At 48.7% G+C, this 22,215-nt stretch overlaps 2 protein-coding genes across 2 annotated transcripts in view; one reads left to right on the plus strand and one right to left on the minus strand.

Moving 5' to 3' along the window:
• Positions 1 to 7,314: 7,314 nt before the first annotated feature.
• NEFH (neurofilament heavy chain) lies at positions 7,315 to 15,878 on the minus strand. Its single transcript, XM_078060802.1, has 4 exons — positions 14,996 to 15,878; positions 12,759 to 12,958; positions 11,618 to 11,742; positions 7,315 to 9,987 (listed from the first exon to the last, which is right to left on the minus strand). Exons 1-4 carry the CDS (start codon positions 15,876 to 15,878, stop codon positions 7,911 to 7,913), a joined length of 3,285 nt encoding a protein of 1,094 aa, XP_077916928.1. The 3' UTR covers positions 7,315 to 7,910.
• Positions 15,752 to 22,215, plus strand: part of AP1B1 (adaptor related protein complex 1 subunit beta 1) — an 88,811-nt gene continuing 82,347 nt past the window's right edge. Inside the window, exon 1 of the mRNA XM_078060803.1 lies at positions 15,752 to 15,889. The gene's annotated coding sequence lies outside the window, so the exon portion shown is untranslated. The remainder of the gene's footprint in view (positions 15,890 to 22,215) is intronic.

Below are 22,215 nucleotides of genomic sequence, written 5' to 3' on the forward strand. Positions count from 1 at the left end.
ATGGTTGGTATTACAACCTTCAGGATAGACTATTCCCAGAAAGAAGTGAGGCACAAAAGGTCACATATTGTATGATTCCATTTATATGAATGTCCAGAATACATAAATCCATAGAGACAGAAAGCAGAGTAGTGGTTATCAGGAGCAGGACTGGGAGGAATGGGAAAGACTGCTTAATGGGCAAGGGGTATCCTTCTGGAACTAGGTAGTGGTAATGGTTGCACAACATTATGAATATACTAAATATCACTAGTGGTGAATTTTCTGTGTATTTTGCCACAATTTTTTAAAATCTATTGAGGTGAAATTCACATGGCATAAAATTAACCATTTTAAAGTGAATCATTCAGGGTGCCTGGGTGGCTCAGTTGGTTAAGCGACTGCCTTCGGCTCAGGTCATGATCCTGGAGTCCCGGGATCGAGTCCCACATCGGGCTCCCTGCTCAGCAGGGAGTCTGCTTCTCCCTCTGACCCTCCCCCCTCTCATGCTCCCTCTATCTCATTCTCTCTCTCAAATAAATAAATAAAATCTTTAAAAAAATAAATAAATAAAGTGAATCATTCAGTGATGAATTGCTTTCCTTATGTTGAACCATCATTTCTGGGATAAATCCTACTTGATGATGGTGTATAATCCTGTTAATATGTTGTTGGATTGGATTTGCCTAGTATTTTGTTGAGGATTTTTGCATCTGCATTCATAAGGATTTTATTCTGTGGTTTTGTTGTGGTTCTTTGTCTGACTTTGGTATTAGAGTAACACAGGCCTCTGAGATATGAATTAGGAAGTGTTCCCTCTTTTTTTTTTTTTTTTTTTAATTTGAGGATTGGTGTTAATTCTTCTGTAAATGTTCGGTAGAAGTCACTAGTGAAGCCATCTAGGCCTGAACTTTTCTTTGTGGGTAGTTTTGAAGTTACTAATTTAATCTCTGTTTGTGGTAGATCTATTCAGATTTTCTGTTTTTTTCTTGAGTCATTTCAGTAGTTTGTGTCTTTTTAGGAATTTGTCCATTTTTTTTTAAAGATTTTATTTATTTATTTGACAGAGAGAGACAGAGCGAGAGAGGGAACACAAGCAGGGGGAGTGGGAGAGGGAGAAGCAGGCTTCCCGCTGAGCAGGGAGCCCGATGGAGGGCTCGATACCAGGACACTGGGATCATGACCTGAGCTGAAGGCAGACGCTTAACGATTGAGCCACTGAGGCCCCCCAAAAATTTTTTTAGTTGAAAAAAAACACACTCATTTTCTTTTTTCCTGCAAAATGTTTGCTAATATAAATGTAATTTATTTAGCCATTCTCCTATTATTGTATATTCACGGTACTTTCCATTTTTTCCAAAATATAAACAAAGCTGAAGTGAATGTATTTTGTATTTGAATATTTCTGTATAGACCTGGTTATTAATTTAGGATACATTCCCCGAAGTGGCACACTTTGGTTAGAGTATCTCAGCTTTTAAGCTTCTGATGTATCTCATTAGATTGCCTTCCAGGAAGGTTTTATCCATTTTCTTTTTTTTTAAGATTTTATTTATTTGACAGAGAGAGACACAGCAAGAGAGGGGAACACAAGCAGGGGGAGTGGGAGAGGGAGAAGCAGGCTTCCCGCCGAGCAGGGAGCCCGATGCGGGGCTCAATCCCAGGACCCTGGCATTTTCATTTCAATCATCAGTTCCAGAAAATTCAGGTTTCTCTGCATACCCACTAACATTGGGTATTATTGCTCATTTGGATCTTCTGCTACAGGCACTGTGGACATTTATCATTGTTACTGCCCAGCATCCATTCCTTTTTCTTCTGATAACAGTACCTCTAATTTCCTTTGGGAACCACACCTTCCAAACTCTCAATTTCAGTTTGTGGGGCCTGACATATTTCCCCAGCTCCAGGCATGGGCAAGTGACCATGCCTAGCTCATCAGTGTCTTGTGCATGGCCAGAGAGGAGTACGTGACCTTACCGGCCCGGTGAGAACCAACCCCTGGACTTTTCCTGAAATGCTGAACAAGAATTCTCTTCTCCCACTGAGTTGACTCCACTGGTGGCATGTAAGCCTGAAGCTGGAGACCACAGGGAGAGGTCCTGCCTGAGAATGAAGCCTACACAAAAGAAAATAGCCAAGAGGTGGAGAAAGGAGTGGCAGCATCTTGAGGAACATCATTTGAGAATTCCACTGGATCTAGCTTTATCTGAAGCAAGTCAACCTTCTTTTTTTTTTTTTTAAAGATTTTATTTATTTATTTGACAGAGAGAGACACAGTGAGAGAGGGAACACAAGCAGGGGGAGTGGGAGAGGGAGAAGCGGGCTTCCCGCCAAGCAGGGAGCCCGACGCGGGGCTCGATCCCAGGACCCCTGGGATCATGACCTGAGCTGAAGGCAGACGCTTAACGACTGAGCCACCCGGGTGCCCTGCAAGTCAACCTTCTTGAACTCCTTGGTTGTATGAGCTGATATAGTTATCATTATTATAATATTAATCAGTAGCAATAGTATTTTGCTTAAACTCGTTTGATTCTGTTTTGGCTACCTGCAGCAGAAATAATGCTGATGAATATGGGAACCTCCAGTGCGTCCCCTCAGGAGCTGCTGGTCAGAATTCTCTGGAACATTGCTGTGGAGTTATCAGTGCTGCCCCCTAAAAAAGTTCCCCCTCTTCTCCCTCTAGCACTTAGTAAGACTGCTCTGCCTATCTCCTCTGATGTTAGATATAACTGTGTGAATTGCTTTGGCCAGTGCAATGTTACCAGAAGAGACCTGTATCACTCCCAGATAGGACCTTTAAGAGTCTGTGCATGGTTTGTCACATTCGCTCTCCCCTGCCTCAGTGAACTTGGAAACCTGGATCTAGATGGATCACCTATTAGCTTGGTTCTTGAGTGACCACTATGAACAGAGACCCCTGCCGACCCACACTGGATGTGTAGTGTGAGTGAGAAAGATGCTTTCTTTGGGCTAAGCCACTGAGATGTTGTTTATTATCATAGAACCCAACGTAGTCTTTCTGAAACAATTCCCCTGGGGAAAAAATGAAGGATGTTTTTCATCAACCCAGCTATGTTTGCTGAGCCAACAGCTAGTCAGCAGGAAGGGCACATCCCAAAGCAGTCAGCTTCTTTTCATTTATTGTCTGTATCCCCCAGGCCCTTGACATCTGACAAGCAATTTCTTAGCAAATTGACTCTATTGGTTTTTCCTAAGTTTTGTATCCTCCCAGAGGGAGAATTATTTTGTTTGGCAGATGGTTAAAGTTAGTCCTAGTTGGTATCTGGCCAGCTAATCCTGCCTACAGCACTGGGAGCATGTCCACTTAGGGCAAAGAGGAGGCATGGCCGGGCCAGATCCTTCTGCCCTGCCTGTGCCACTTGGGGTCACCATGAGAATGATATCACCGAGGAAGGCTGGGGCTTTTGGTGTTCCAAATACCTACAGCATCTGGTTTGGGGTGTCCATGTAATATGTCAGGAGGCAGAATGGCAAAGAAAGGAAGAGCCTGGGCTCTGTGGTCAGGTTCAAATTTAAATCCAGCCTCCACATCTTCCTGGCTCTGGGACTTTAGGCAAAGTCACCTCTCTGAGCCTCAGTTTTCTCAGCTGAGAAATGCAGGTTCAGTAGTGCTCATTTCATTGGGCTGTTGTTAGACTGTGGATATAAAATGTGTAGCCTAGCACCCAGTCCTTGGAAGGTGGTGATCATGATGGTACCAAAGCTGATGACCTGGATTCTAATCTTGTCTCCTGTGGACATTGGCTGAGTCAATGATTTGTAAGAGCCCTTGTATTTCTAATGCCTATCATGTCTTGCCTGTGATTTCAAAACTGAGAAAGTATAAATTTTCTAAATAAGGGTCACTGAAGACATTTTTTTAAAAATCAGACTCTATGGACGCCTGGGTGGCTCAGTCGTTGGGCGTCTGCCTTCGGCTCAGGTCATGATCCCAGGGTCCTGGGATCGAGCCTCGAATCAGGTTCCCTGCTCGGCGGGAAGCCTGCTTCTCCCTCTCCCACTCCCTCTGCTTGTGTTCCCTCTCTTGCTGTGTCTCTCTGTCAAATAAAATCTTAAAAAAAAAATCAGACTCTTTAAAAAATTAATATCCAGGTAATTCATATTTTCTCTATAGAACAAATAGGAAAGCAAAACTCTGCTACCAACTTGGCCTTAGGTAGGCTCCTGCCTCTCTGGCCTGTTTCCTCATCTGTATAATAAGGAGATTGGGCTAGAAGCCGTTTTGGGCCCTGTTGGCTTTGACTGGTTGCGGTCTGCTTATAATGACACATAGGGGCCTTTGCCTCTCCCTGACCCTCATCTACTTTATCTTCAACTCCAGGTCTTAGGTTCTGATATCTGGTATTTACTTTATGTTTTTAGTACTGCTCAATTTCTTGATATATCAAATTTTTAAGAGATTTTATTTATTTGAGAGAGAGCGAGAGAGAGGGCATGAGCAGGTGGAGGAGCAGAGGGAGAGGGAGATAATTTCCAGCAGACTCCATGCTGAGTGCCAAGCCCAATGCAGGCTCAATCCCAGGACCCTGAGATCATGCATGACCTGAGCCAAAACCAAGAGCCGGACACTTAAACCAACTGAGCCACCCAGGCACCCCACTGATATATCATTTTTTTTTAAGATTTTATTTTGAAGTAATTTTGTTTATTTTTTTTAAAGATTTTATTTTTATGGGGCGCCTGGGTGGCTCAGATGGTTAAGTTCTGCCTTTGGCTCAGGTCATGATCTCAGGGTCCTGGGATCGAGTCCCACATCGGGCTCCCTGCTCAGTGGGGAGTCTCCTGCTTCCTCTCCCTCTGCCCCTCCCCCTGCTCATGCTCTTTGTATCTCTGTATCTCTGTTTCAAATGAATAAATAAAATCTCTTTTTATGTTATGTTAATAAAATCTTTAACAAAAAGATTTTATTTTTAGATAATCTCTATATCCAACATGGACCTTGAACTCACAACCCCAAGATCGAGTCAAATGCTCCAATGACTGAGCCAGCAGGTGCCACCCCTCCTTTATTTTTTTTAAGATTTTATATTTTGAAGTAATTTTTTTTTTTAAAGATTTTATTTATCTATTTGACAGAGACAGCGAGAGAGGGAACACAAGCGGGGGGGAGTGGGGGAGGGAGAAGCAGGCTTCCCGCTGAGCAGGGAGCCCGGTGCGGGGCTCGATCCCAGGACCCTGGGATCATGACCTGAGCCGAAGGCAGACGCTTAACGACTGAGCCACCCAGGCACCCCGAAGTAATTTTTTTATTATTTTTTTTATTTTTTTAAGATTTTATTTATTTTTTAACAGAGAGCGAGAGAGGGAACACAAGCAGGGAGAGTGGGAGAGGAAAAAGCAGGCTTCCCGCCTAGAAGGAAGCCCGATGTGGGACTTGATCCCAGAACCCTGGGATCAAGACCTGAGCTGAAGGCAGATGCTTAACAACAGCCACCCAGGTGCCCCTCTTTTGAAGTAATTTTAAATTTAATGAAAAGTTGCAAAGACAGCATAGTAAGTTCCTGAATACCCTCACCCCATTCCTTGTAATATTCACATCTGGATGACCATGGTAACATTTGTCAGAACAACAAAAAAAGATTAATATTGATATATAACTCTTAATTGAATGACAGACTGCATTTGGAGTTCATTGCTTTTTCCACTAATGTTCTAGGATTCAGTGTAGGTTACCACATTGCACTGAGTCATCATATCTCCTTAGTCTCCTCTATTCTGGTAGTTTCTCAGTCCTTTATCAATTTTAAGCATTTTCTCCAGACTGGTATGAGAGATTGGTGTTTTTGATCAATTACACACTCCATTTTCCCATCTTTCCCTTAAATTTATCTTACTTTTTGGTATAATCCGTATTCACTGCTTTTATTTTTTATTTTTTTAAGATTTTTATTTATTCATTTGAGAGAGAAAGAGCACAAGCAGGGGGAGAGGCAGAGGGAGAGGGAGAAGCTGACTTGCCGCTGAGCCGGGAGCCCAATATGGGGCTCAATCCTAGGACCCTGAGATCATGACCCAAACTGAAGGCAGATGCTCAACCATCTGAGCCATCCAGGAGCCCCTACTTTTGTTATTTTTTTTAAAGATTTATTTATTTATTTGAGAGAGAATGGGGGAGGGGAGGGGCAGAGAGAGTCCCAAGTAGACCATTTGGTTTCTAACATAGTTACCAGCCCCCCTCAGTCACTACATTATTCACAACTCTTCCAGTTGCATATGACAGAGCCATATCCTAAATGAGCTTTGGCAAAACTTTATCAGCTCAAAGAATGGTCAATAAGCCATGGAAAGGAACATCAGGATCAAAGACCTGAAGTCTACAATGACTTTCTAGGTATCTTGTCTCTGTCCATCTCTCTCTCTTTCTCACAGACTAACTTTTCCACAAGGATGGAAAAATGGTGGGCCATAGCTACTGATTCCCTTATCCACCTACCCCCCACAAGGAGAAAACTGACAGCCAATCTGGTCCCAAGTTTGAAATCCCAGGAAGAGTTCTCATTGGCTCATCTGGAGTCGGTGGCCATTCTTGGACCAATCACCAGTGACCAGTGGTATAGGGCAATTAGAAAACATGGTGGCTCTGAGGGCCCGCCAGGAAAGAATTCCTAGGAAAAGTGCTAAAAGCAAACACAAAGTTGGAAACCACACAAGAATTTTATAGTAAAGACCTCTCATAAATCCCACAAGAACAATACAGCTTTCAAAATCGTCTCTGGAGAAGTATGTTAGAGTCCAATTAAGTGACTACTGACAGATTGTTCCCAATGGTGGTGACTATAGTCTTCACTACAGGTGAATTAGCAACATATGGCCCCTCAATCAGAGGGCTCATCCCTCCTTACAAAAGAGGACATAGTAGAGCTCTATAAATAGATTGTTTACTATCCAAAGGACCTCACCCATTCTCAGGCTTCAATGTGCATCAGAATCAAGTGGGAGTTGGTAAAGCATGTACTTTCCCAGGCCTACCCCTCAGATTTTGATTCAATGGTCTAAGGTGGAATCAAGGAGTCTGGATTTCTGTATGGCTCCCAGATGATGCTAATGTAGGTGATCCATGGACCATGGTGAGAAACCATGCACCAGGCCACCTATGTACAAAATCACAAAGATAAAGCACATAGCACATTGCCTGGCACATGGTTTGTGTCCAGGAAATAGCCCAAGAGAGGCCACGTTAAGTGGTCCCATACCTGCACAAGGCCTCTGATGCTCACTCAGTCCTCTGCTGTCTTGAGTGTGACATTTAGACTTCCCCTCGCCCTGTCCCCCAGTCTGCCTGGGAGAAGAGAATAAATAACAGCAGAAACATTTTCATTTTATAAGCACTTGGTTTTATTGCACAGAAGCAATTGAAAGTGGACTCCAGTGGAAAAGTGCGCCCTGGCATGATTCAGTGGCCAGTGCCCAGCCCCACCTGCTCCAGCTCTTCCAGGATAGAGAGCTCTGGGCAAGGGCTCGGCCACTCCTTTGGAAAACAGAAGGCATTCAGGAATAGGTTAAGACATCTCAAGCATAATGTGTTTCTAACTGCTCATTCATTATTGCGGTCATCTGTCAATTGCACATACAGGTAATAAATGCACTTATTTGGAAAGGAGGGGGTCAGTTTTTATAGTCAAGTGTTTACATGTGGCATTCAGCATATATCACATTCGGCTAGATAAGCTATCATAACATAATTGTCCATTGCCTGGGGAGGGTTTGAGGTGTAGGGCCAGGGACTGGGAATACCCTCTCTTTCTAACATATTGCTAAAGAAATTCCTGTTTGGTGAAGGAGGGCTCCATCATCTAAGCAGAGTTTCTTCTTATATAAAGAAAAGGGAGAAAAAATGAAAATTACCCTTGAGCTCCCTGGCCCTCCTGAGTTTCTTTGGCTGTTCTGGATAGTCCTTTCTCCCTGCCTTACTTCTCTGCCTTGGAAGCCTTGTCTTCTGTGGCCTTCTCTGGAGGTCTGCTGTCTTTCTGGTCTGTGCTAGAGGATTTCTCAGCCTTTTCTGTCTTGGCTTTGCCAGGTGTGGGGGCCTCCTTGCTGGGCTCTTCTTTGGCTTGGGCCTCTGCTTTGGGTTTCTCCTCAGGCTTCTTGGCCTCCTTGACATCTTTTTTCTCAGGTGCTGCCGGTGTCTCTTCCTTCTTTGGTTTTTCTGGCTCCTTCTCTGCTGCTTTGCTGCGTTCTTTGGCCTTGGCATCATCTTGCTCCTTCTTGGCCACCTCAGCCTTCTCTTTGGGTTTGGCCTCTTCCTTCACCTTGGCAGGAGCCTCCTTCTCTGGGGTCACTGCTTTTTTCTTATCTTCAACCTCTTTCTTGGCTTCAACTTTGGATTCTTTCGGTTTCTCCACAGCAGGTTCCTTCTTTTCCTGGACCTCAGGTTTTGGAGCCTCCTTTGGCAACTCATCTTTCTTGCTGTCCTTCTTCTCCTCAGTTTTTGGTGTGGCTGGAGCTTTCTCTTCCTCTACCTTCTTTGGGGGCTCTTTGACTTTCACTTCCTGGGATTTCTCTTCCTCCTTTATGGGAGACTTTGCCTCTTCCTTCTTTGTGACCTCTTTCTCAGGAGCCTTGGTTTCTTCTTTCACAGGAGATTTGACCTTCTCTGGAGACTTGACCTCCTCCTTGACAGGGCTTTTTGCCTTTTCGGGAGATTTGATGTCTGCAGGGGACCTTACTTCCTCCTTTGCTGGAGTCTTGGCTTCTGGAGACTTCACATCAAGAGTCTTAGCCTTCTCAGGAGACTTAGCCTCTTCCTTCACTGGGGATTTGGCCTTCTCAGGGGACTTGGCCTTCTCTGGGGACTTGGCCTCCTCCTTCACTGGGGACTTGGCCTTCTCCGGGGACTTGGCCTCCTCCTTCCCCGGGGACTTAGCCTTCTCTGGGGATTTGGCCTCTTCCTTCACTGGGGATTTGGCCTTCTCAGGGGATTTGGCCTTCTCAGGGGACTTGGCCTTCTCTGGGGATTTGGCCTCTTCCTTCACTGGGGACTTGGCCTTCTCAGGGGACTTGGCCTCTTCCTTCACTGGGGATTTGGCCTTCTCTGGGGACTTGGCCTCCTCCTTCACTGGGGACTTGGCCTTCTCTGGGGACTTGGCCTCCTCCTTCACTGGGGACTTGGCCTTTTCTGGGGACTTGGCCTTCTCTGGGGACTTGGCCTCCTCCTTCACTGGGGACTTGGCCTTCTCTGGGGACTTGGCCTCCTCCTTCACTGGGGACTTGGCCTTCTCTGGGGACTTGGCCTCTTCCTTCACTGGGGACTTGGCCTTCTCAGGGGACTTGGCCTCTTCCTTCACTGGAGACTTGGCCTTCTCGGGGGACTTGACCTCTTCCTTCACTGGAGACTTGGCCTTTTCGGGGGATTTGGCCTCCACTGGGGACTTTGCTTCTTCCTTAGCTGGGGACTTGGCCTTCTCTGGGGACTTCACCTCAGTCGGAGATTTTGCTTCTTCTTTCACGGGGGATTTAGCTTTCTCAGGGGACTTCACCTCAGCTGGAGATTTGGCCTCTTCCTTCACTGGGGACTTGGCCTCAGTTGGTGATTTTGCTTCTTCTTTCATGGGGGACTTAGCCTTTTCTGGGGACTTGGCCTCTTCCTTCACTGGGGACTTGGCCTCAGCTGGGGACTTAGCTTCTTCCTTCACTGGGGACTTGGCTCCAACTGGTGACTTGGCCTCTTCCTTCTCTGGAGATGCAGCCTCTTCTGCTGGGGGAGACTTCATTTCTTCTTCTCCCCCTTCTGCTTCCTCCTCCTTGCCTTTCTCCTCTTTGGCCTCTTTCTCTTCTTCTTCAGTCACTTCTTCAGTCACTTGGATCTCCTCTGTCTGTTCCTCCAAAATCACAGTTTCCTTTTCTGACTTTTCTACCACCTTGATCTTCTCTTCACTTTTGACCTTTATGTGTGTGGATATAGAAGGGATTTTGGGAAGTCCTTCTGGAAGGGAGAAAGGACTGGGGCCAAAGCCAATCCGACATTCTTCGCCCTCCAGGAGTTTTCTGCAGAATGGATAATGGAACACATTACTATTATTAACTCAGAGCAGACTGAGGAGTTGGGGGTCTTCCTGAGTTACTCTGAAGATCCACAGAATCCAATAATATGGACTTTGGTGGAGGAAGGAATGTGAATGGTGGGCACTTTGAGCCTGGAAAAAGTCACTTAACAAATCATCCCAGGGACCACCCAGAATCTGTACCCCAATGGCGTTGCTCTTGTTTTATGTGGCTAAGGCTGCAAGTTATAAAACAACTCCCCCACCCCAAAATGGCCCTCAAGAGAGAACACCTCTATTAACAAAAATTACATTAACTGTCCCTCAACTAAAATGTTCAAGTGGAGGGGGGGAGTCTGAGCAAACAACTCCACATTTATAAATTTGGGATTAAGAGGTCTTAAACTATTCCCATTGGAATTTCAAGGGTCTCTGGTCACTTTATATTCTCATCCTTTGAGTTTTAGGAATAGGGTGGGGGCAGCAGTGTCTATTCTTTCCTACTCAGTAGGTATGTGACCTCAGCCAAGCCACTCAAACTCTTCAAGTCTGTTCCTTCAGTGGGAAAAAGAGGGTCATAAGAGTCCCTACCTCAGAGGGTTGTTTCAGTGAGATAATGAATAAAAAGGACCTGGCAGTGCCCGACTCACAGTAGGTTTAGGGGTTACCCCTAGAGACCAGTGCTTTGCAAATTTAACAGCATGCAAATCCCCCCAGGGATCTGGTTAAAATGCAGATTCTGATTCAGTAGATCTGGGGTGGGGCCTGAGAATCTGCCCTTCCAACATGCTTGTGAAGATGCCAGTTGTGCGGTTCACGGACCACACTCAGAGCAGCAGGATTATAGACTAGACCCAAGAGGTGGGATGTGAAGAGTCACCTGCCAGCAACTGGGACAGATCTTCACTGGGTCAGCCTGCTTCTCAGCAAGAAATTGCTAAGCTGGGAGGTCTCATGGGCTTCTCATGGCTACCATTTACTGCGGGCTTTCTCTATGGCCGCCCAGCAGTTCCTGGATGTGCTCCGGAACTGGATTAGTTCCTCCTTCCCCACAACCCTGTGATAGGAGTACTGTTATCATCTCCACTTTATTTCCCCAGGAAACAAAAGCTCAGGGAGCCAAAAAACCCTAAGAGAGTTGTCAAGGTCCCTGACAACTCAAGTACCTCCTTTCCCTCCCTCCAGCAGGCCTCTAGCTGGCTGGATTTGGAGGGGTGAGGAACGTTAATCCTCCGAGTCACTGGCAGAATGAAAAGAAGGCACTCTCAAGACTTTCGAGAAATTCAGAAAGTAGAATGATGTTGCCAGGGCCAGAGGAAAGGAGGAAAGGAGAGTGGGGAGTAATTCTTTAGTGAGCACAGGGTTTCAGTTTGGAAAGATGAAAAAAGTTCTAGAGATAGATGGTGGTGATGGTTGCACAACAACGTAAATGTACTCACTGCCACTGAACGGTATACTTAAAAATGGTTAAATAGCAAATTTTATATCATACATTTTACCACAATAAAAAAAAATTCTTTTTTGTCTCTGAGACAGGCAGGTCGCCTTGCTGGGAACTTGAAACTCGGTGCTAAGCTTCTCATAAGAATGCAAGGGCTCCCCACCATCCCAAAAGCGCCCCCGGCCCACCTCACCTGTAAGCGGCAATCTCAATATCCAGAGCCATCTTGACATTGAGCAGGTCCTGGTACTCTCGGAGCTGGGCTGCCATCTCCCACTTGGTGTTCCTCAGCTCGGCGTCTAGCTGCTGGATGGCTTCCTGGGGAGGAGAGGTCACACACAGGTCACACACCAGCCAGCGCCTGGCCCTTAGCACTGGAGAAGCTAGGGCACACCATGGAAACCCAAAGTCCCATCTAGCCAGGCTCACTGGGGCCAACACCCACACTGCCAAAGCTGGGGGAGCCTCATTTGTGGCCATGGAAACCACCTGGAGCAAAAATCCTGCTGTGTGTGCATTCAATCTCAGCCTGGGGAATGGTTTAGAATAAAACACACCAGCCACCAACAATGGCTATCACTGGTCAGTGGGATGACGGGTGAAGTTTCACAGATCTCTTAAGCTTAGGAAACGCTCCGCAGGAACAGAGCCCTGTCTGTTTTGGCTCCTGATGCTCCCAAGTGCCTGCCGCACAGTAAGGGCTGAAGAAGCACCTGCAGCTGAGGACTGAAGCCGTACACAGAAGCCCACTAAATAGCAGTGGAAGCTTCTTCCCTGTCCCCAGGCTCACTGAGCCGCTGCTGAAAGCGAACCATTATGGCTGATTTTTATTGCCTCCTTTTTGCTTTCTCCATTTCCTAATTTGTCCACAGTCACCACATATTAACTTGCATAATAAGTTCTTTAAAAGTGTTATCTTCTTTTGCCAGCTGTCTTTAATGGAAGGAACCTGCCAAGGCCTTCCCCAGGCTACCCACGCTCACAGACACTGGTTATGGTTTACCAAATGCCCACTGTGACCCAGACCCTGCTGAGCAGGCTCACACTCATCTCATGAAAAGTCTGTCCATCTCTTTAGCCTTCACAGCTCTGCAACGTGGACATTCTTCCCCCCCCCCCCGCCCCCACCATTGCACTGGAGGAGTTCAGATTCAGAGAGGCTGATAACTTTCCTGGGGCCACTCAGCTAGAAAGACATACTGGTACCCCTTGCATGTCTGACTCCAAGGCCCACAGTCTTCACCACCATAACCTTGCTGAGAGAGGGCCAGTGACTTGTCCAGGATCACCCAACCAGGGAAGGTAGTCTGGCTCTCTGCCCCATCCCTGCCCACCTGGTAGGATGCGATGTCAGCCTGATGACGGTCCTCCAGCTCAGAGCGCTGCCTCTCAAGTGAGTCCTTGGTGCCTTTGAGAGCCTCCAGCTCTGTGGTCCTGGCCTGTAGCTGGCGGCGGTACTCTGTTATCTCCTCCTGTGCTGAGCGCATGGCATCTGTGTTCATCTTAGCTGCCTCTGATAGTCGGTCCAGCCTCACTGGGGGAGAAGGAGACAGGGCACAGAGTTTGACACACCTGGATTTGGATTCTAGTGCCCAGATCCCAAAGGTGACACACATGGGTTGAAGACCTACTGAGTGCCTGGTGCCATCTTGGATTCTTAACATACCCTCTCCTTTGGGCGCCTGGGTGGCTCAGATGGTTAAGCGTCTGCCTTCGGCTCAGGTCATGATCTCAGGGTCCTGGGATCGAGTCCCGCATCGGGCTCCCTGCTCCTTGGGAGCCTGCTTCTCCCTCTGCCTCTCTCTCTCTCTCATGAATAAATAAATAAAATCTTTAAAAAAAAAAAATACCCTCTCCTTTGTGATAGGCAAATTACTACTGTCCAAGGCCAGCTAGTAATACGCAGCAGATTCAAATCTAGTGTCTATCTGGTTCCAAAAATGAGACTGCCTCCCCCAATTCAGGATCTGAAACCCCACAGGACAGAGGAAGCCCCCAGTTCTGGTCCTAATACCTGGTTCAGCTCCCCAGCAAGGGCTGGCAGTGCTGGGGATTCAGACGTAAAACTCGGCCAACAGGGCTTACCTCTGACCTTGTGGCTGATCAAGTTAATGAGCCTGTGACCTCTGGAGGCATGAAGGTGCTGTGAGCCACTGTGTAGCCATAGCCCCTTCCTTGTAGGTTTTGGCTGTGGAGAGCCCAAGGTCACTGCAGAGCCTGGGGCCCACGTGCCAGCGTCTCTGTCCCTTCCCCCACCTGGCTGTGCATTCTCTAGCACAGGAGTCCTTGTGTCAATGGCAGCCACACCCTGGCCCCTGTGAGCAATGGGCTGCTGGTTCCCAGAAGATCTTCTAGGACTATTGGAGGTCTGGAGACTAGTCTACATCTCCTGAAAGTGAAAATCGTGAATCCCAAGATAGTAAAACCCAGGGCCTGAGTCTTGGGAGAGTGAGGAGGGGGGAAGGGAAGCCAGCTGGGTGGGCCAGAAGTCCTGGGATGGTTTGTCTGTGTAAAGGACAAAGCCCAAGATAGCAGAGAGGTTTGCTCTGGGAGGAGTCTTACCGCAGAGATGGGGGAGGAGAAGGGACTGCCACTGCAAAGGAGAGGAAAAGTAATGGGGAAAACCATGCATCTGAGTCCCAGCTTTCCTGGCTTTCCCTGCTAGTGTTGGCTCAAGACTTAGAAACCATCAAGGTGGGTGAGGATTCTTACCCATGTGGACCACAGACCTGTCTGAAAAATCGCTGGAGCTTCTGCACCCTCTCCCAAGGAAAATGCAAGTTTTACACGGTTTCAGGAAGTATCATGTTGCTCCCCCTGAGTAAGAGGCTCAGCTGGTCAACCCCCTCCCCTCTCAAGCCCCAAAGAAATGAAAACCAAAGAAGGCAAGCGTTGCCCAAGGTCACCCTGCAGCTGATGGGTACAGCTTCAGAGCTGCTGCAGCTGCAATCTAGCTGACTCAGAGCAGCACAGAGTTGGAGGAGGGGAGAGCTTGAGAAGCTTCCAGCTTCTCAAGGGGAGAGAGGACATTAAGGGGCCACCTCAGCCTCATGCACCCATTGGTTGGGGTGATGATATCTCCCAGGAAGAAAGGATGTGAGAATGCCCCACTGGGGAGGAGCCTGATAGGGGTCTGGAGAATGAGGTCCCCTGCAGAGTGCAGGCAAGGGGGATGAACAGTGTTGGGCAGGGAAGGCATGTTACTTTGAAGGGCAAAGGGTCCCCAGTGCCTGTAAGTAGAAGCTGGCACTGCTTTGGAACTGTAGAAGGAACCTGATGGAAAGGGACCCTTGGAGTGGGGTTACCTAATCTTGGGCGGGGGCAACAGAGGGGACCCAGAGTCGCAGGACGGATATAAGGACCCTGGAGGAGGGCAGCCAAAGGACAACCCAGAATTTCAAGGAAGGGAGAGGGCGTCTCCAGAGACCCGGGGTAAAACTGTTATTTAACGAAGAGGAATGCACTTTGCAGGGAGAAGCTGAACAGCACACCCTCCAGCCCAGCCACCTGCACACAGAGTGCACCCGGCCCGGCCAGGAGGGGGCGCCCCCTCCCCCACGCGCCTACGAACCTCGGAACCACTCCTCCGACTGCAGTGTGCTCTGCACCGCGTGGCCTTCAAGTTGCGCGCGGATCTCGCGCAGCGCCGACGTCACGTCGCACTTCAGGGCGTCGCGCGCCTCGGCCTGCGCCAGCGCCTGCGCGGCGCCGCTGCCCTGGATCTGGCCGAGCAGCTCACCCACCTCCTCCTGGTGGTGACGCCGCAGGTAGCCGCACTCTTCCTGCAGCGCCTGCGCCTTCTTCTGCAGCTCGACGCGCGCCGCCTCAGCCTCCTGCGCAAAGCGCGCGAGTGCGCGCGCCGCCGCCTCGGCCTCCTCCCGCTGCCGGGCCTCGTCGTCTAGGCGCTGGCGCACGTGTGCGATGTCTTCGAGCAGGTGCTCCTGCTCCAGGCGCAGCTGGCCGCGCGCCGCGCCCAGGCGCAGCACAGCGCCGCGCATCTCGCGCACCTCTCGCTCGTACAGCTCGCCCATGGCGGCGCGGCCAGCGTGCTGCTGCCGCAGGGCCGCCGCCTCGCCTTCCAGGCTGCGGTTGTGAGCCTCGAGCTGCCGCACCTTGTCGATGTAGCCTGCGAAGCGGTCGTTCAGCGCCTGCAGCTGCTCCTTCTCGCTGCGGGCCGCTGCTGCTGCCACCACGCAGCCCTCTGGTCCGTTGCTCAGCGTGTCTAGCGAGTCGGTGCTTGAGGTGGCTGCTGCGCCGCGGAAGCGGCCCGGGGAGGCCGACACGGAGCTCACGGATGTCCGCGCCCAGGAGTGGAAGCCACTGGATGAACCGGCAGCAGAGCGCGCTCCGCCCGCGCCGCCCTTGCGGGCCAGCGCGTAGTGCAGGCTGCCGCCTCCATGTAGCGGCGCGAACGGGGCGCCCAGCAGCGCGTCCGCGCCGCTGAAGCTCATCATGGCCGGAGCAGGTGCGGCCGCCGGCGGAGGGGGATACCCAAGGCCAGGACGGGGCGGGCGGCACTGCGGCAGGACTGGGGATGCCGGCCTTTTTATAGAAGCCCGGTCGGGTCCAGCCCCTTGGCAGTGGGGGGGGAGGGGGCAGGGGAGGAGGGCCCCGCCCTCTCCGCCTCCTCCCCCGCTGCCGGGGCCCGGCCGCTCCGCCGCAGTGAGAGGGGCGGGGCAGGGGGACTCAGGAGTGAAGGGGGATCGACGCGGCGTCAGTGGGGCACCCCGAGGTCGGGTGAGGGGGTAGAGGACTCCTGGAGTGGAACGGCGGGGACCCCTGGGTGCGAATCAGAAGACCCTGCTACTTTGTTCGGAAATAGAGAAGGGGCCCGAAATAGGGAGAGGACAAGGAGTCCTGGTGGGAATAGGGGCAGGGTGCCTTTGGGATGGAGCGATGAATGCCTCTGTAGTCAGTAGGATGAGGAAGCCCTTGAATGAGAGGGGGGCACAAGATTTTCCTGAAAGTTAGAGAGGACCTCAGGATAGGGGGTGCAGCGTGTCTGGAGCCAGCCCGGAATAGGGGAGGAAGCAAAGTAATCCTAAATGGACTCATGGTGGATGCTACAGAAGGTAGAGATAGAAGACTCCTGAATGGAGTTACTCTTTCCCTAATAGTTAGGAAACCGCCAGGAGGAAATGCAGCCGGCTGCGGAATAGGGGAGGGGGACTTGGAGTTGGGAAGGGCGGCAAGGCTACCCTGAATTGGGGGTATGGAAGACACCTCAGAGGATGGAGAGAGGGAAGCCAGGATGGGAGACACAGTGGTCTCTGCAGTATAGGAGGAGGGAGACCCTGCAGCTGGCCCCAGCAAGGAGGGCCCTCGGTGAAGGAGGCAGAGGGTCCCCTGAATAGGCAGGAGGAATGTGGGCTGTGTGAGGGTCAGAGAACCCAGAGTGGGGGTTCTGTGGGGACTGGGCATGAAGTTGGGGGAGCTAGCGCCTGTGTGGGGTGGGGAGAAGTGACAGGTGTCCTAGGAGTCATTCAGGCCAGGGTCTACACTCTGAGATCAGCTCCACAGTCACCTGGCCAAATGACCTTGGACAAGATGTGTCCCCACCCCCCTGGTTTTCCCATCTGTACCAAGAGGGGTCTTGCCCTGAGATAGGCTGCAACTAGAGACCCCCAGCAGCTTCTGCTTTGGGGGAGTCTATGGCTGAACTAGGGAAGGGAAGCCCATATACTGCCCATGGACACGGCAGCCACTTTCCCACAGCTAGGAAGTCCTTCTTTCTCCCTCTTTCCTCCTCATTTCCTCCACTTTGACTTGTCATCCCTCCCCCAACCCCCACAACAGAGAAGTGGGTGCAGTGATAGGCGTCCCTTCTAGCCCCCAGTGAAGTGGTGGGATGCTTTCAGGACACCAAAATCCCTTACCACCACAATCCCTAATGGGGGGTCAGATAGAAAAAGGGGTCCCTGGGATTTGGGGTGCTCTGCAACTGCTGGTGTTATATCACTTTTTCTTGGGCTTTCATTCTCGTGTGAAATGCCTTGGGAGTGGGGGAGGGCTGTGTCTGGTGCTTCAGCACCGAGGACAGGGCCTGCTCCTCCTGGAGAGAAAGGGGTTAATCTCTGCCTTTACCTTGGAGGGGGAGAGGAGGGAGGTATGCACATGTGCTATGCAGAAGGGAACTGAGGAGGGGGCGATGAATGATCCCGCAGAATTACTCTGGGAGCCGGGGACCCAGCCCCTCGACCTTCTGCTGGGGGTCCAGTCCCCTGTTTTCTTTGAAGTTCTCTCACATACACACCTGGGCGGTTCTGCTTCTCCTTTGGGAGTTGAAAGGACCCCCACAATCTTTTTCTGGGAAGGAGCCTTGAGACTCCCCTCCCAGATCTGAGACTCCCCTCAGGCAGTTACTCAACTCCACTACACATCCAGTTTATACTGGTTTTCCTTCTGTGGATCCCCAGGATGGGGACAGAGAGATCCCCCCAGAAAAGACCTCTACCAGTTTGTTTCTCCTTGCCCTCTGCCTCATTCCCAGACCCCTGGTTCTAAACAGACCCTCAGAGATGAGGAAGTGATGGTGCTGTCCCTTTAACCACGATTTACTGGAAGGAGAGTGCGCTGGGAGAAGGAAGAAGGGGGAAGGGAGTTTCTGGTTCTGAATGGAGAAGCAGAACATGATGAAGCATTTTCCCCCCCATTTAAAGATCCAGTCATGAGCCAGTTTGCAGGGGGCAGAGGGGCTGGTTTGCAGTCAGTGCTGGGAGGAAGGAGTTGAGTGTCTGGTCTGAGGCTTCTGAGAATGGCATCTAGGAGGGCTTGAGCGGGGCCTCCATGCTCTCATGTGGCTCCCCATTTACTTGTCATTCTGCTTGGCATTTTGCCAGTAGAGCCTTGTTCCTTTGTGTTTTTCAGTCATCTGCATAATGCAGATACATCCTCTGGGTGTAGGATGGCTGATAAGCAGCTGACTGTAAGGGAGAGTGTGAGAGGAGCTCTGTAAAAGAGGGGTGGGGGCCGGGGGGCCAAGATGAATTCTGTCAAGGTCAGGGGGCCACAACCATGGGATCATAGCTCCCTGTGGATTCCAAGCAGGAAATCCCAAGCATGATTTTTGTGGCTGGAAAAATGACATGAGGGTGGGAGCTTTGAATTCATTTTCCCAGAGGGCCCTTCTGACTCACTTCCAGGAAGCCATTTCTGGCCTCCTTTACCTCCACATTTAGTTAATTATCCCCTCCGAGGTCTCTAGTGCTAATCCACTACACTGCACTTAACCACTGTGTGTTGTCATTGGTTGAATGAATGAATGGATGAATAAATTCCATCAATTCTCCAACCAAACTTGTGGTCTAGAGGAAACTAAAAATGGTTCTGTCCTGAGTCCTTAGGTCTCAAATCACTTTCACCTTTCTCCCCTCAATTCTTACCATTTGGAAGTGAGTAGAATAACATATTCATTCATTTATTCATTCATAGAATAACATATTCATTCATTCGTCTATCCATCCATCCATTACATGTTTACTGAGCACCTGCTATGTGATAGTCACACACAAAACACTGAGGTTACAGAATGCCATAAACTTCTAAAATTGTCTCCCTGGGAGAAGGATTCTTCTTCCCAAATTCTAGTCCAGTATTTCCCAAGGCACCTTCTTGAGGATAATAAGTGTTCCTCCAAAAAAGGAGAGGAAGAGAGGAGTTTCATTGCCAAAGGAGTTAAATAGGGCTCTTGAAGCAACTCTTGGAGCCTGGGCTTGGCAATGAACATTGAAAATCCCCCAAAGGTGAGTGGAGTGTGCTGTGTTGTCCAAACTTATTTGATCATAGGCCCTTCTTGCCCCCAAGTGTCTCCCATGGTGGCCCACACTGAAGGACCCAGTCAGAATTGGGCTCCAGCCTGTGTTCTCTCTGGGCTGCTATCTGGACTCCTGTGGATCATGTTTGTTTTTCTCATAAGAGGCAAAATCATGAAAAATGAAAGAAAGACATTCATTAAAAAGGATATAATGAAACATGAAAATTGAATAACAGTTTTTTTAAGTAAGCTCTACATGCAATATGGGGCTTGAACTCATAACCCCTAGATCTAAAGTTGCATGGTCTCTTGACTGAGCCAGCCAGGCAACCCTGAATAACAAAATTTTAAAGACTATTGCAAAATACAAAATATTTGAATACATTTTAACTGTGTGTAGATTCATGGCAATGCTGTTCAAATAACTGACTTTATTTTGTGGATTGTACTTGCACTTGTCTCAAAATCATTTATTCATAGTATTACACATTTTTTTTTTTGGCTTGCTGATTCATCTCATTTAGCATCACATTTTTTCTTTTTTATGCTAAAAATTCTTCCTTCATTAAGACAGGTATCCATTTCCAAATACTAGGATACATATTTGTAACTGAGTTTTGTATTGCATTGTGAAAGCCTGCTCTACACCGTTACTTGTTCTTGGCATAATGTCACATGTCGTTGATAGACATTCCAAAGTTCTTTGGGAAATGTGGGTTCAAAATTCTGCACCACTGTACAGACCCTCATAATGGCTACTGTTTATATTATATATGAATGGGAGCACTGTGTCAATGGAGAAATGAAACCAAACTGTCAGGCAGTTGATGAGACCTACAAACTATCAAACCAAACTATCAACCAGTTATTTTTTAATCTTTTAAGGGAAAATTGCCTCACAGCCAAATAGTTATGTGGTGAAAACGCTTGCAGCAAAGAAGCTTATGGCAAAACTATCTAGGATCCCTGTGGACCCCAAGGTTAGTGCTCTTCAGGAACAGGGCTGCAGTGTGAAGGATAAAGCAGTATACAGCTCTCCTTGAATATCAACCGAACATTGCTGTCACTCACTTCATTCACTCAGCATCTATGGGATTAGACCCTGTGTTGAGCACTGGGGACTCTAAAGAATGAGACTTCAATGAGGGGAAATCCTCCCCCGCCCCCCTCCCCCATATGTGTACTGCAGAGAGAACTCAGCCACCACTTTCTCCTTGGTACCTCCTCAAACCTTGTTCACTAGACAAGGATGATTGTTGCTATTTTATACATGAATAAACTGAGGAAGTAAAGTGAGGAAGGGGGTTGCCTGAGTTGACCCACTGATAAAGCAGAAATGAGCCCAGTGTCTCAAATCCAGGACTAAACTGATGTTGGACACACAGGGTGGAAACTCACTTCTCTGGCACAGTGGACACAGGTGGCCTGAGGGTAAAGGAGTGAGATGCACCCAGAGAGGGAACAGGCGAGGGTTGGAGTCTGGCCTCCAACGGGTCATCCTTTTTTTTTTTTTTTTAATCTTATTTATTTGAGAGAGAGCGCTTGCGCATGAGTGAGGAGAAGGGGCAGTGGGAGAGGGTGAAGCAGACTCCCCACTGAGCAGGGAGCCCCAACATGGGGCTCAATCCCAGGACCCTGAGATCATGACCTGGGCTGAAGGCAGACACCTAACCAACTGAGGCACCAAGGTGCCCGGATGGGTCATCCAACTGAGAGTCCCTGTGACCTGTGACCCAATGTCAGCATATCCTTTATGTAAGGGCTCACTCCTAGCCTTGGCATCCTGCACCACTGTGTCTCCTCTCTGGGGAACAGCATGTGACCACTGTTTAGGGGTGCATTTGATAGCTCTTCATTCTCTTCCTGCTTTATTTTTCTCCATAAAATGTGACCTTTTCTCTCATTAAATACTGTATGAAAATTGTGACTGATTTAGCATTTTGTTAAGAGTGAAATGACAAGTCACATAGAACATTCTGTGTCTTCAGCCTATATATATATATACATTTATATTTATAAATGTTCTTTATATTTTTACATATATATATACACACACACATATATATTTATACATTTATATATATATATAGTGGCAAGGGATATAAAGTCCAGCACCAGCTATTATTTAACTAGGACTACATTTTATAAATGACCCTTGCTTGAAAATAACAATTTATAACATTGAAACTTTCAAAAAAAAGAAGTGACACTTTTTTTCTTTTTTTAGAAGTGACCTTTTCTAACATGGATAGTTCTTATCTCTCTTATGTTGTCTTCTCTTCTCCCGTGGGTTGTAAGCTTCATAAGGGCCCAGACATTTGTCTGTTTTATTCACTGCTGCTTTCCTCGGTACTTGGAACAATGGCAGGCATATGGTAGGTGCCTAACAAGGAGTTGTCCAGTGGCTGAGCAGTCTTGCCTGACAGGCAGACCAGTGAGCGCCTTGACGTTTCAGCACCGGGCATCTGGACAGCTCCCGGCTAGCTGGGCCCTTGGAGGGAGGCCACCGCAGGACGACTGGAAAAGGCTTAAAAGTGAGCCACGCTAACACCAGCCCTCGCGAAAGCTTGGAGCGTCCCGACCCCCGCTGTGTGGTCACTTTTGCTGGGTCTACAGCCCTGTCCACTCCGTTGTCTGCAGACTCCCCTAGTATTCCTTTTCCTTTTTGACTTCAGCAATTATTTGTACATATTTATGAAGATTGCCTCTCAGCCTTTTGGCTAAGATCAAGTGTATCTATCTATGAAGAACTGAGCATTTCTCTTTCTCCTTGTCTCTCTTTCCCTAAATTGTACCCCACATTCTCAGTCTCCCTTTCCCTGTCCTTTCTCCACTTCTTTCCCCTTCCTCTCTCTTTTCCTTCTCCCTGTATCACATCCCTCCTCCTTTCCCCACAATTTCTCTGTCCTCCTTATCTCTCCCCTCCTCCTCCCTCTCCTTAGAGATGTCCTATTTTTTGCAGGGCTTGATTTATAGTAAAGGGAGGCAGCCTCCCTTCCTCTATTCCCTTTATGAAGGAAACAGCAAAAACTTAACTA

The sequence above is a fragment of the Halichoerus grypus genome, chromosome 13, assembly GCF_964656455.1.
Source record: "Halichoerus grypus chromosome 13, mHalGry1.hap1.1, whole genome shotgun sequence".
NCBI classification, from domain to species: Eukaryota; Metazoa; Chordata; class Mammalia; order Carnivora; family Phocidae; genus Halichoerus; species Halichoerus grypus.

Bases quoted from the DNA above. Each gene is read 5' to 3' on its own strand.
- NEFH (XM_078060802.1), bottom strand. From the start codon at position 15,878: ATGATGAGCTTCAGCGGCGCGGACGCGCTGCTGGGCGCCCCGTTCGCG. The intron at 11,743-12,758 runs GTGGGCAGGGAT...TCTCCTCCCCAG, and splicing joins CTGACATCGCATCCTACCAG to GAAGCCATCCAGCAGCTAGA. The intron at 9,988-11,617 runs GTGAGGTGGGCC...TCCATTCTGCAG, and splicing joins ATTGAGATTGCCGCTTACAG to AAAACTCCTGGAGGGCGAAG.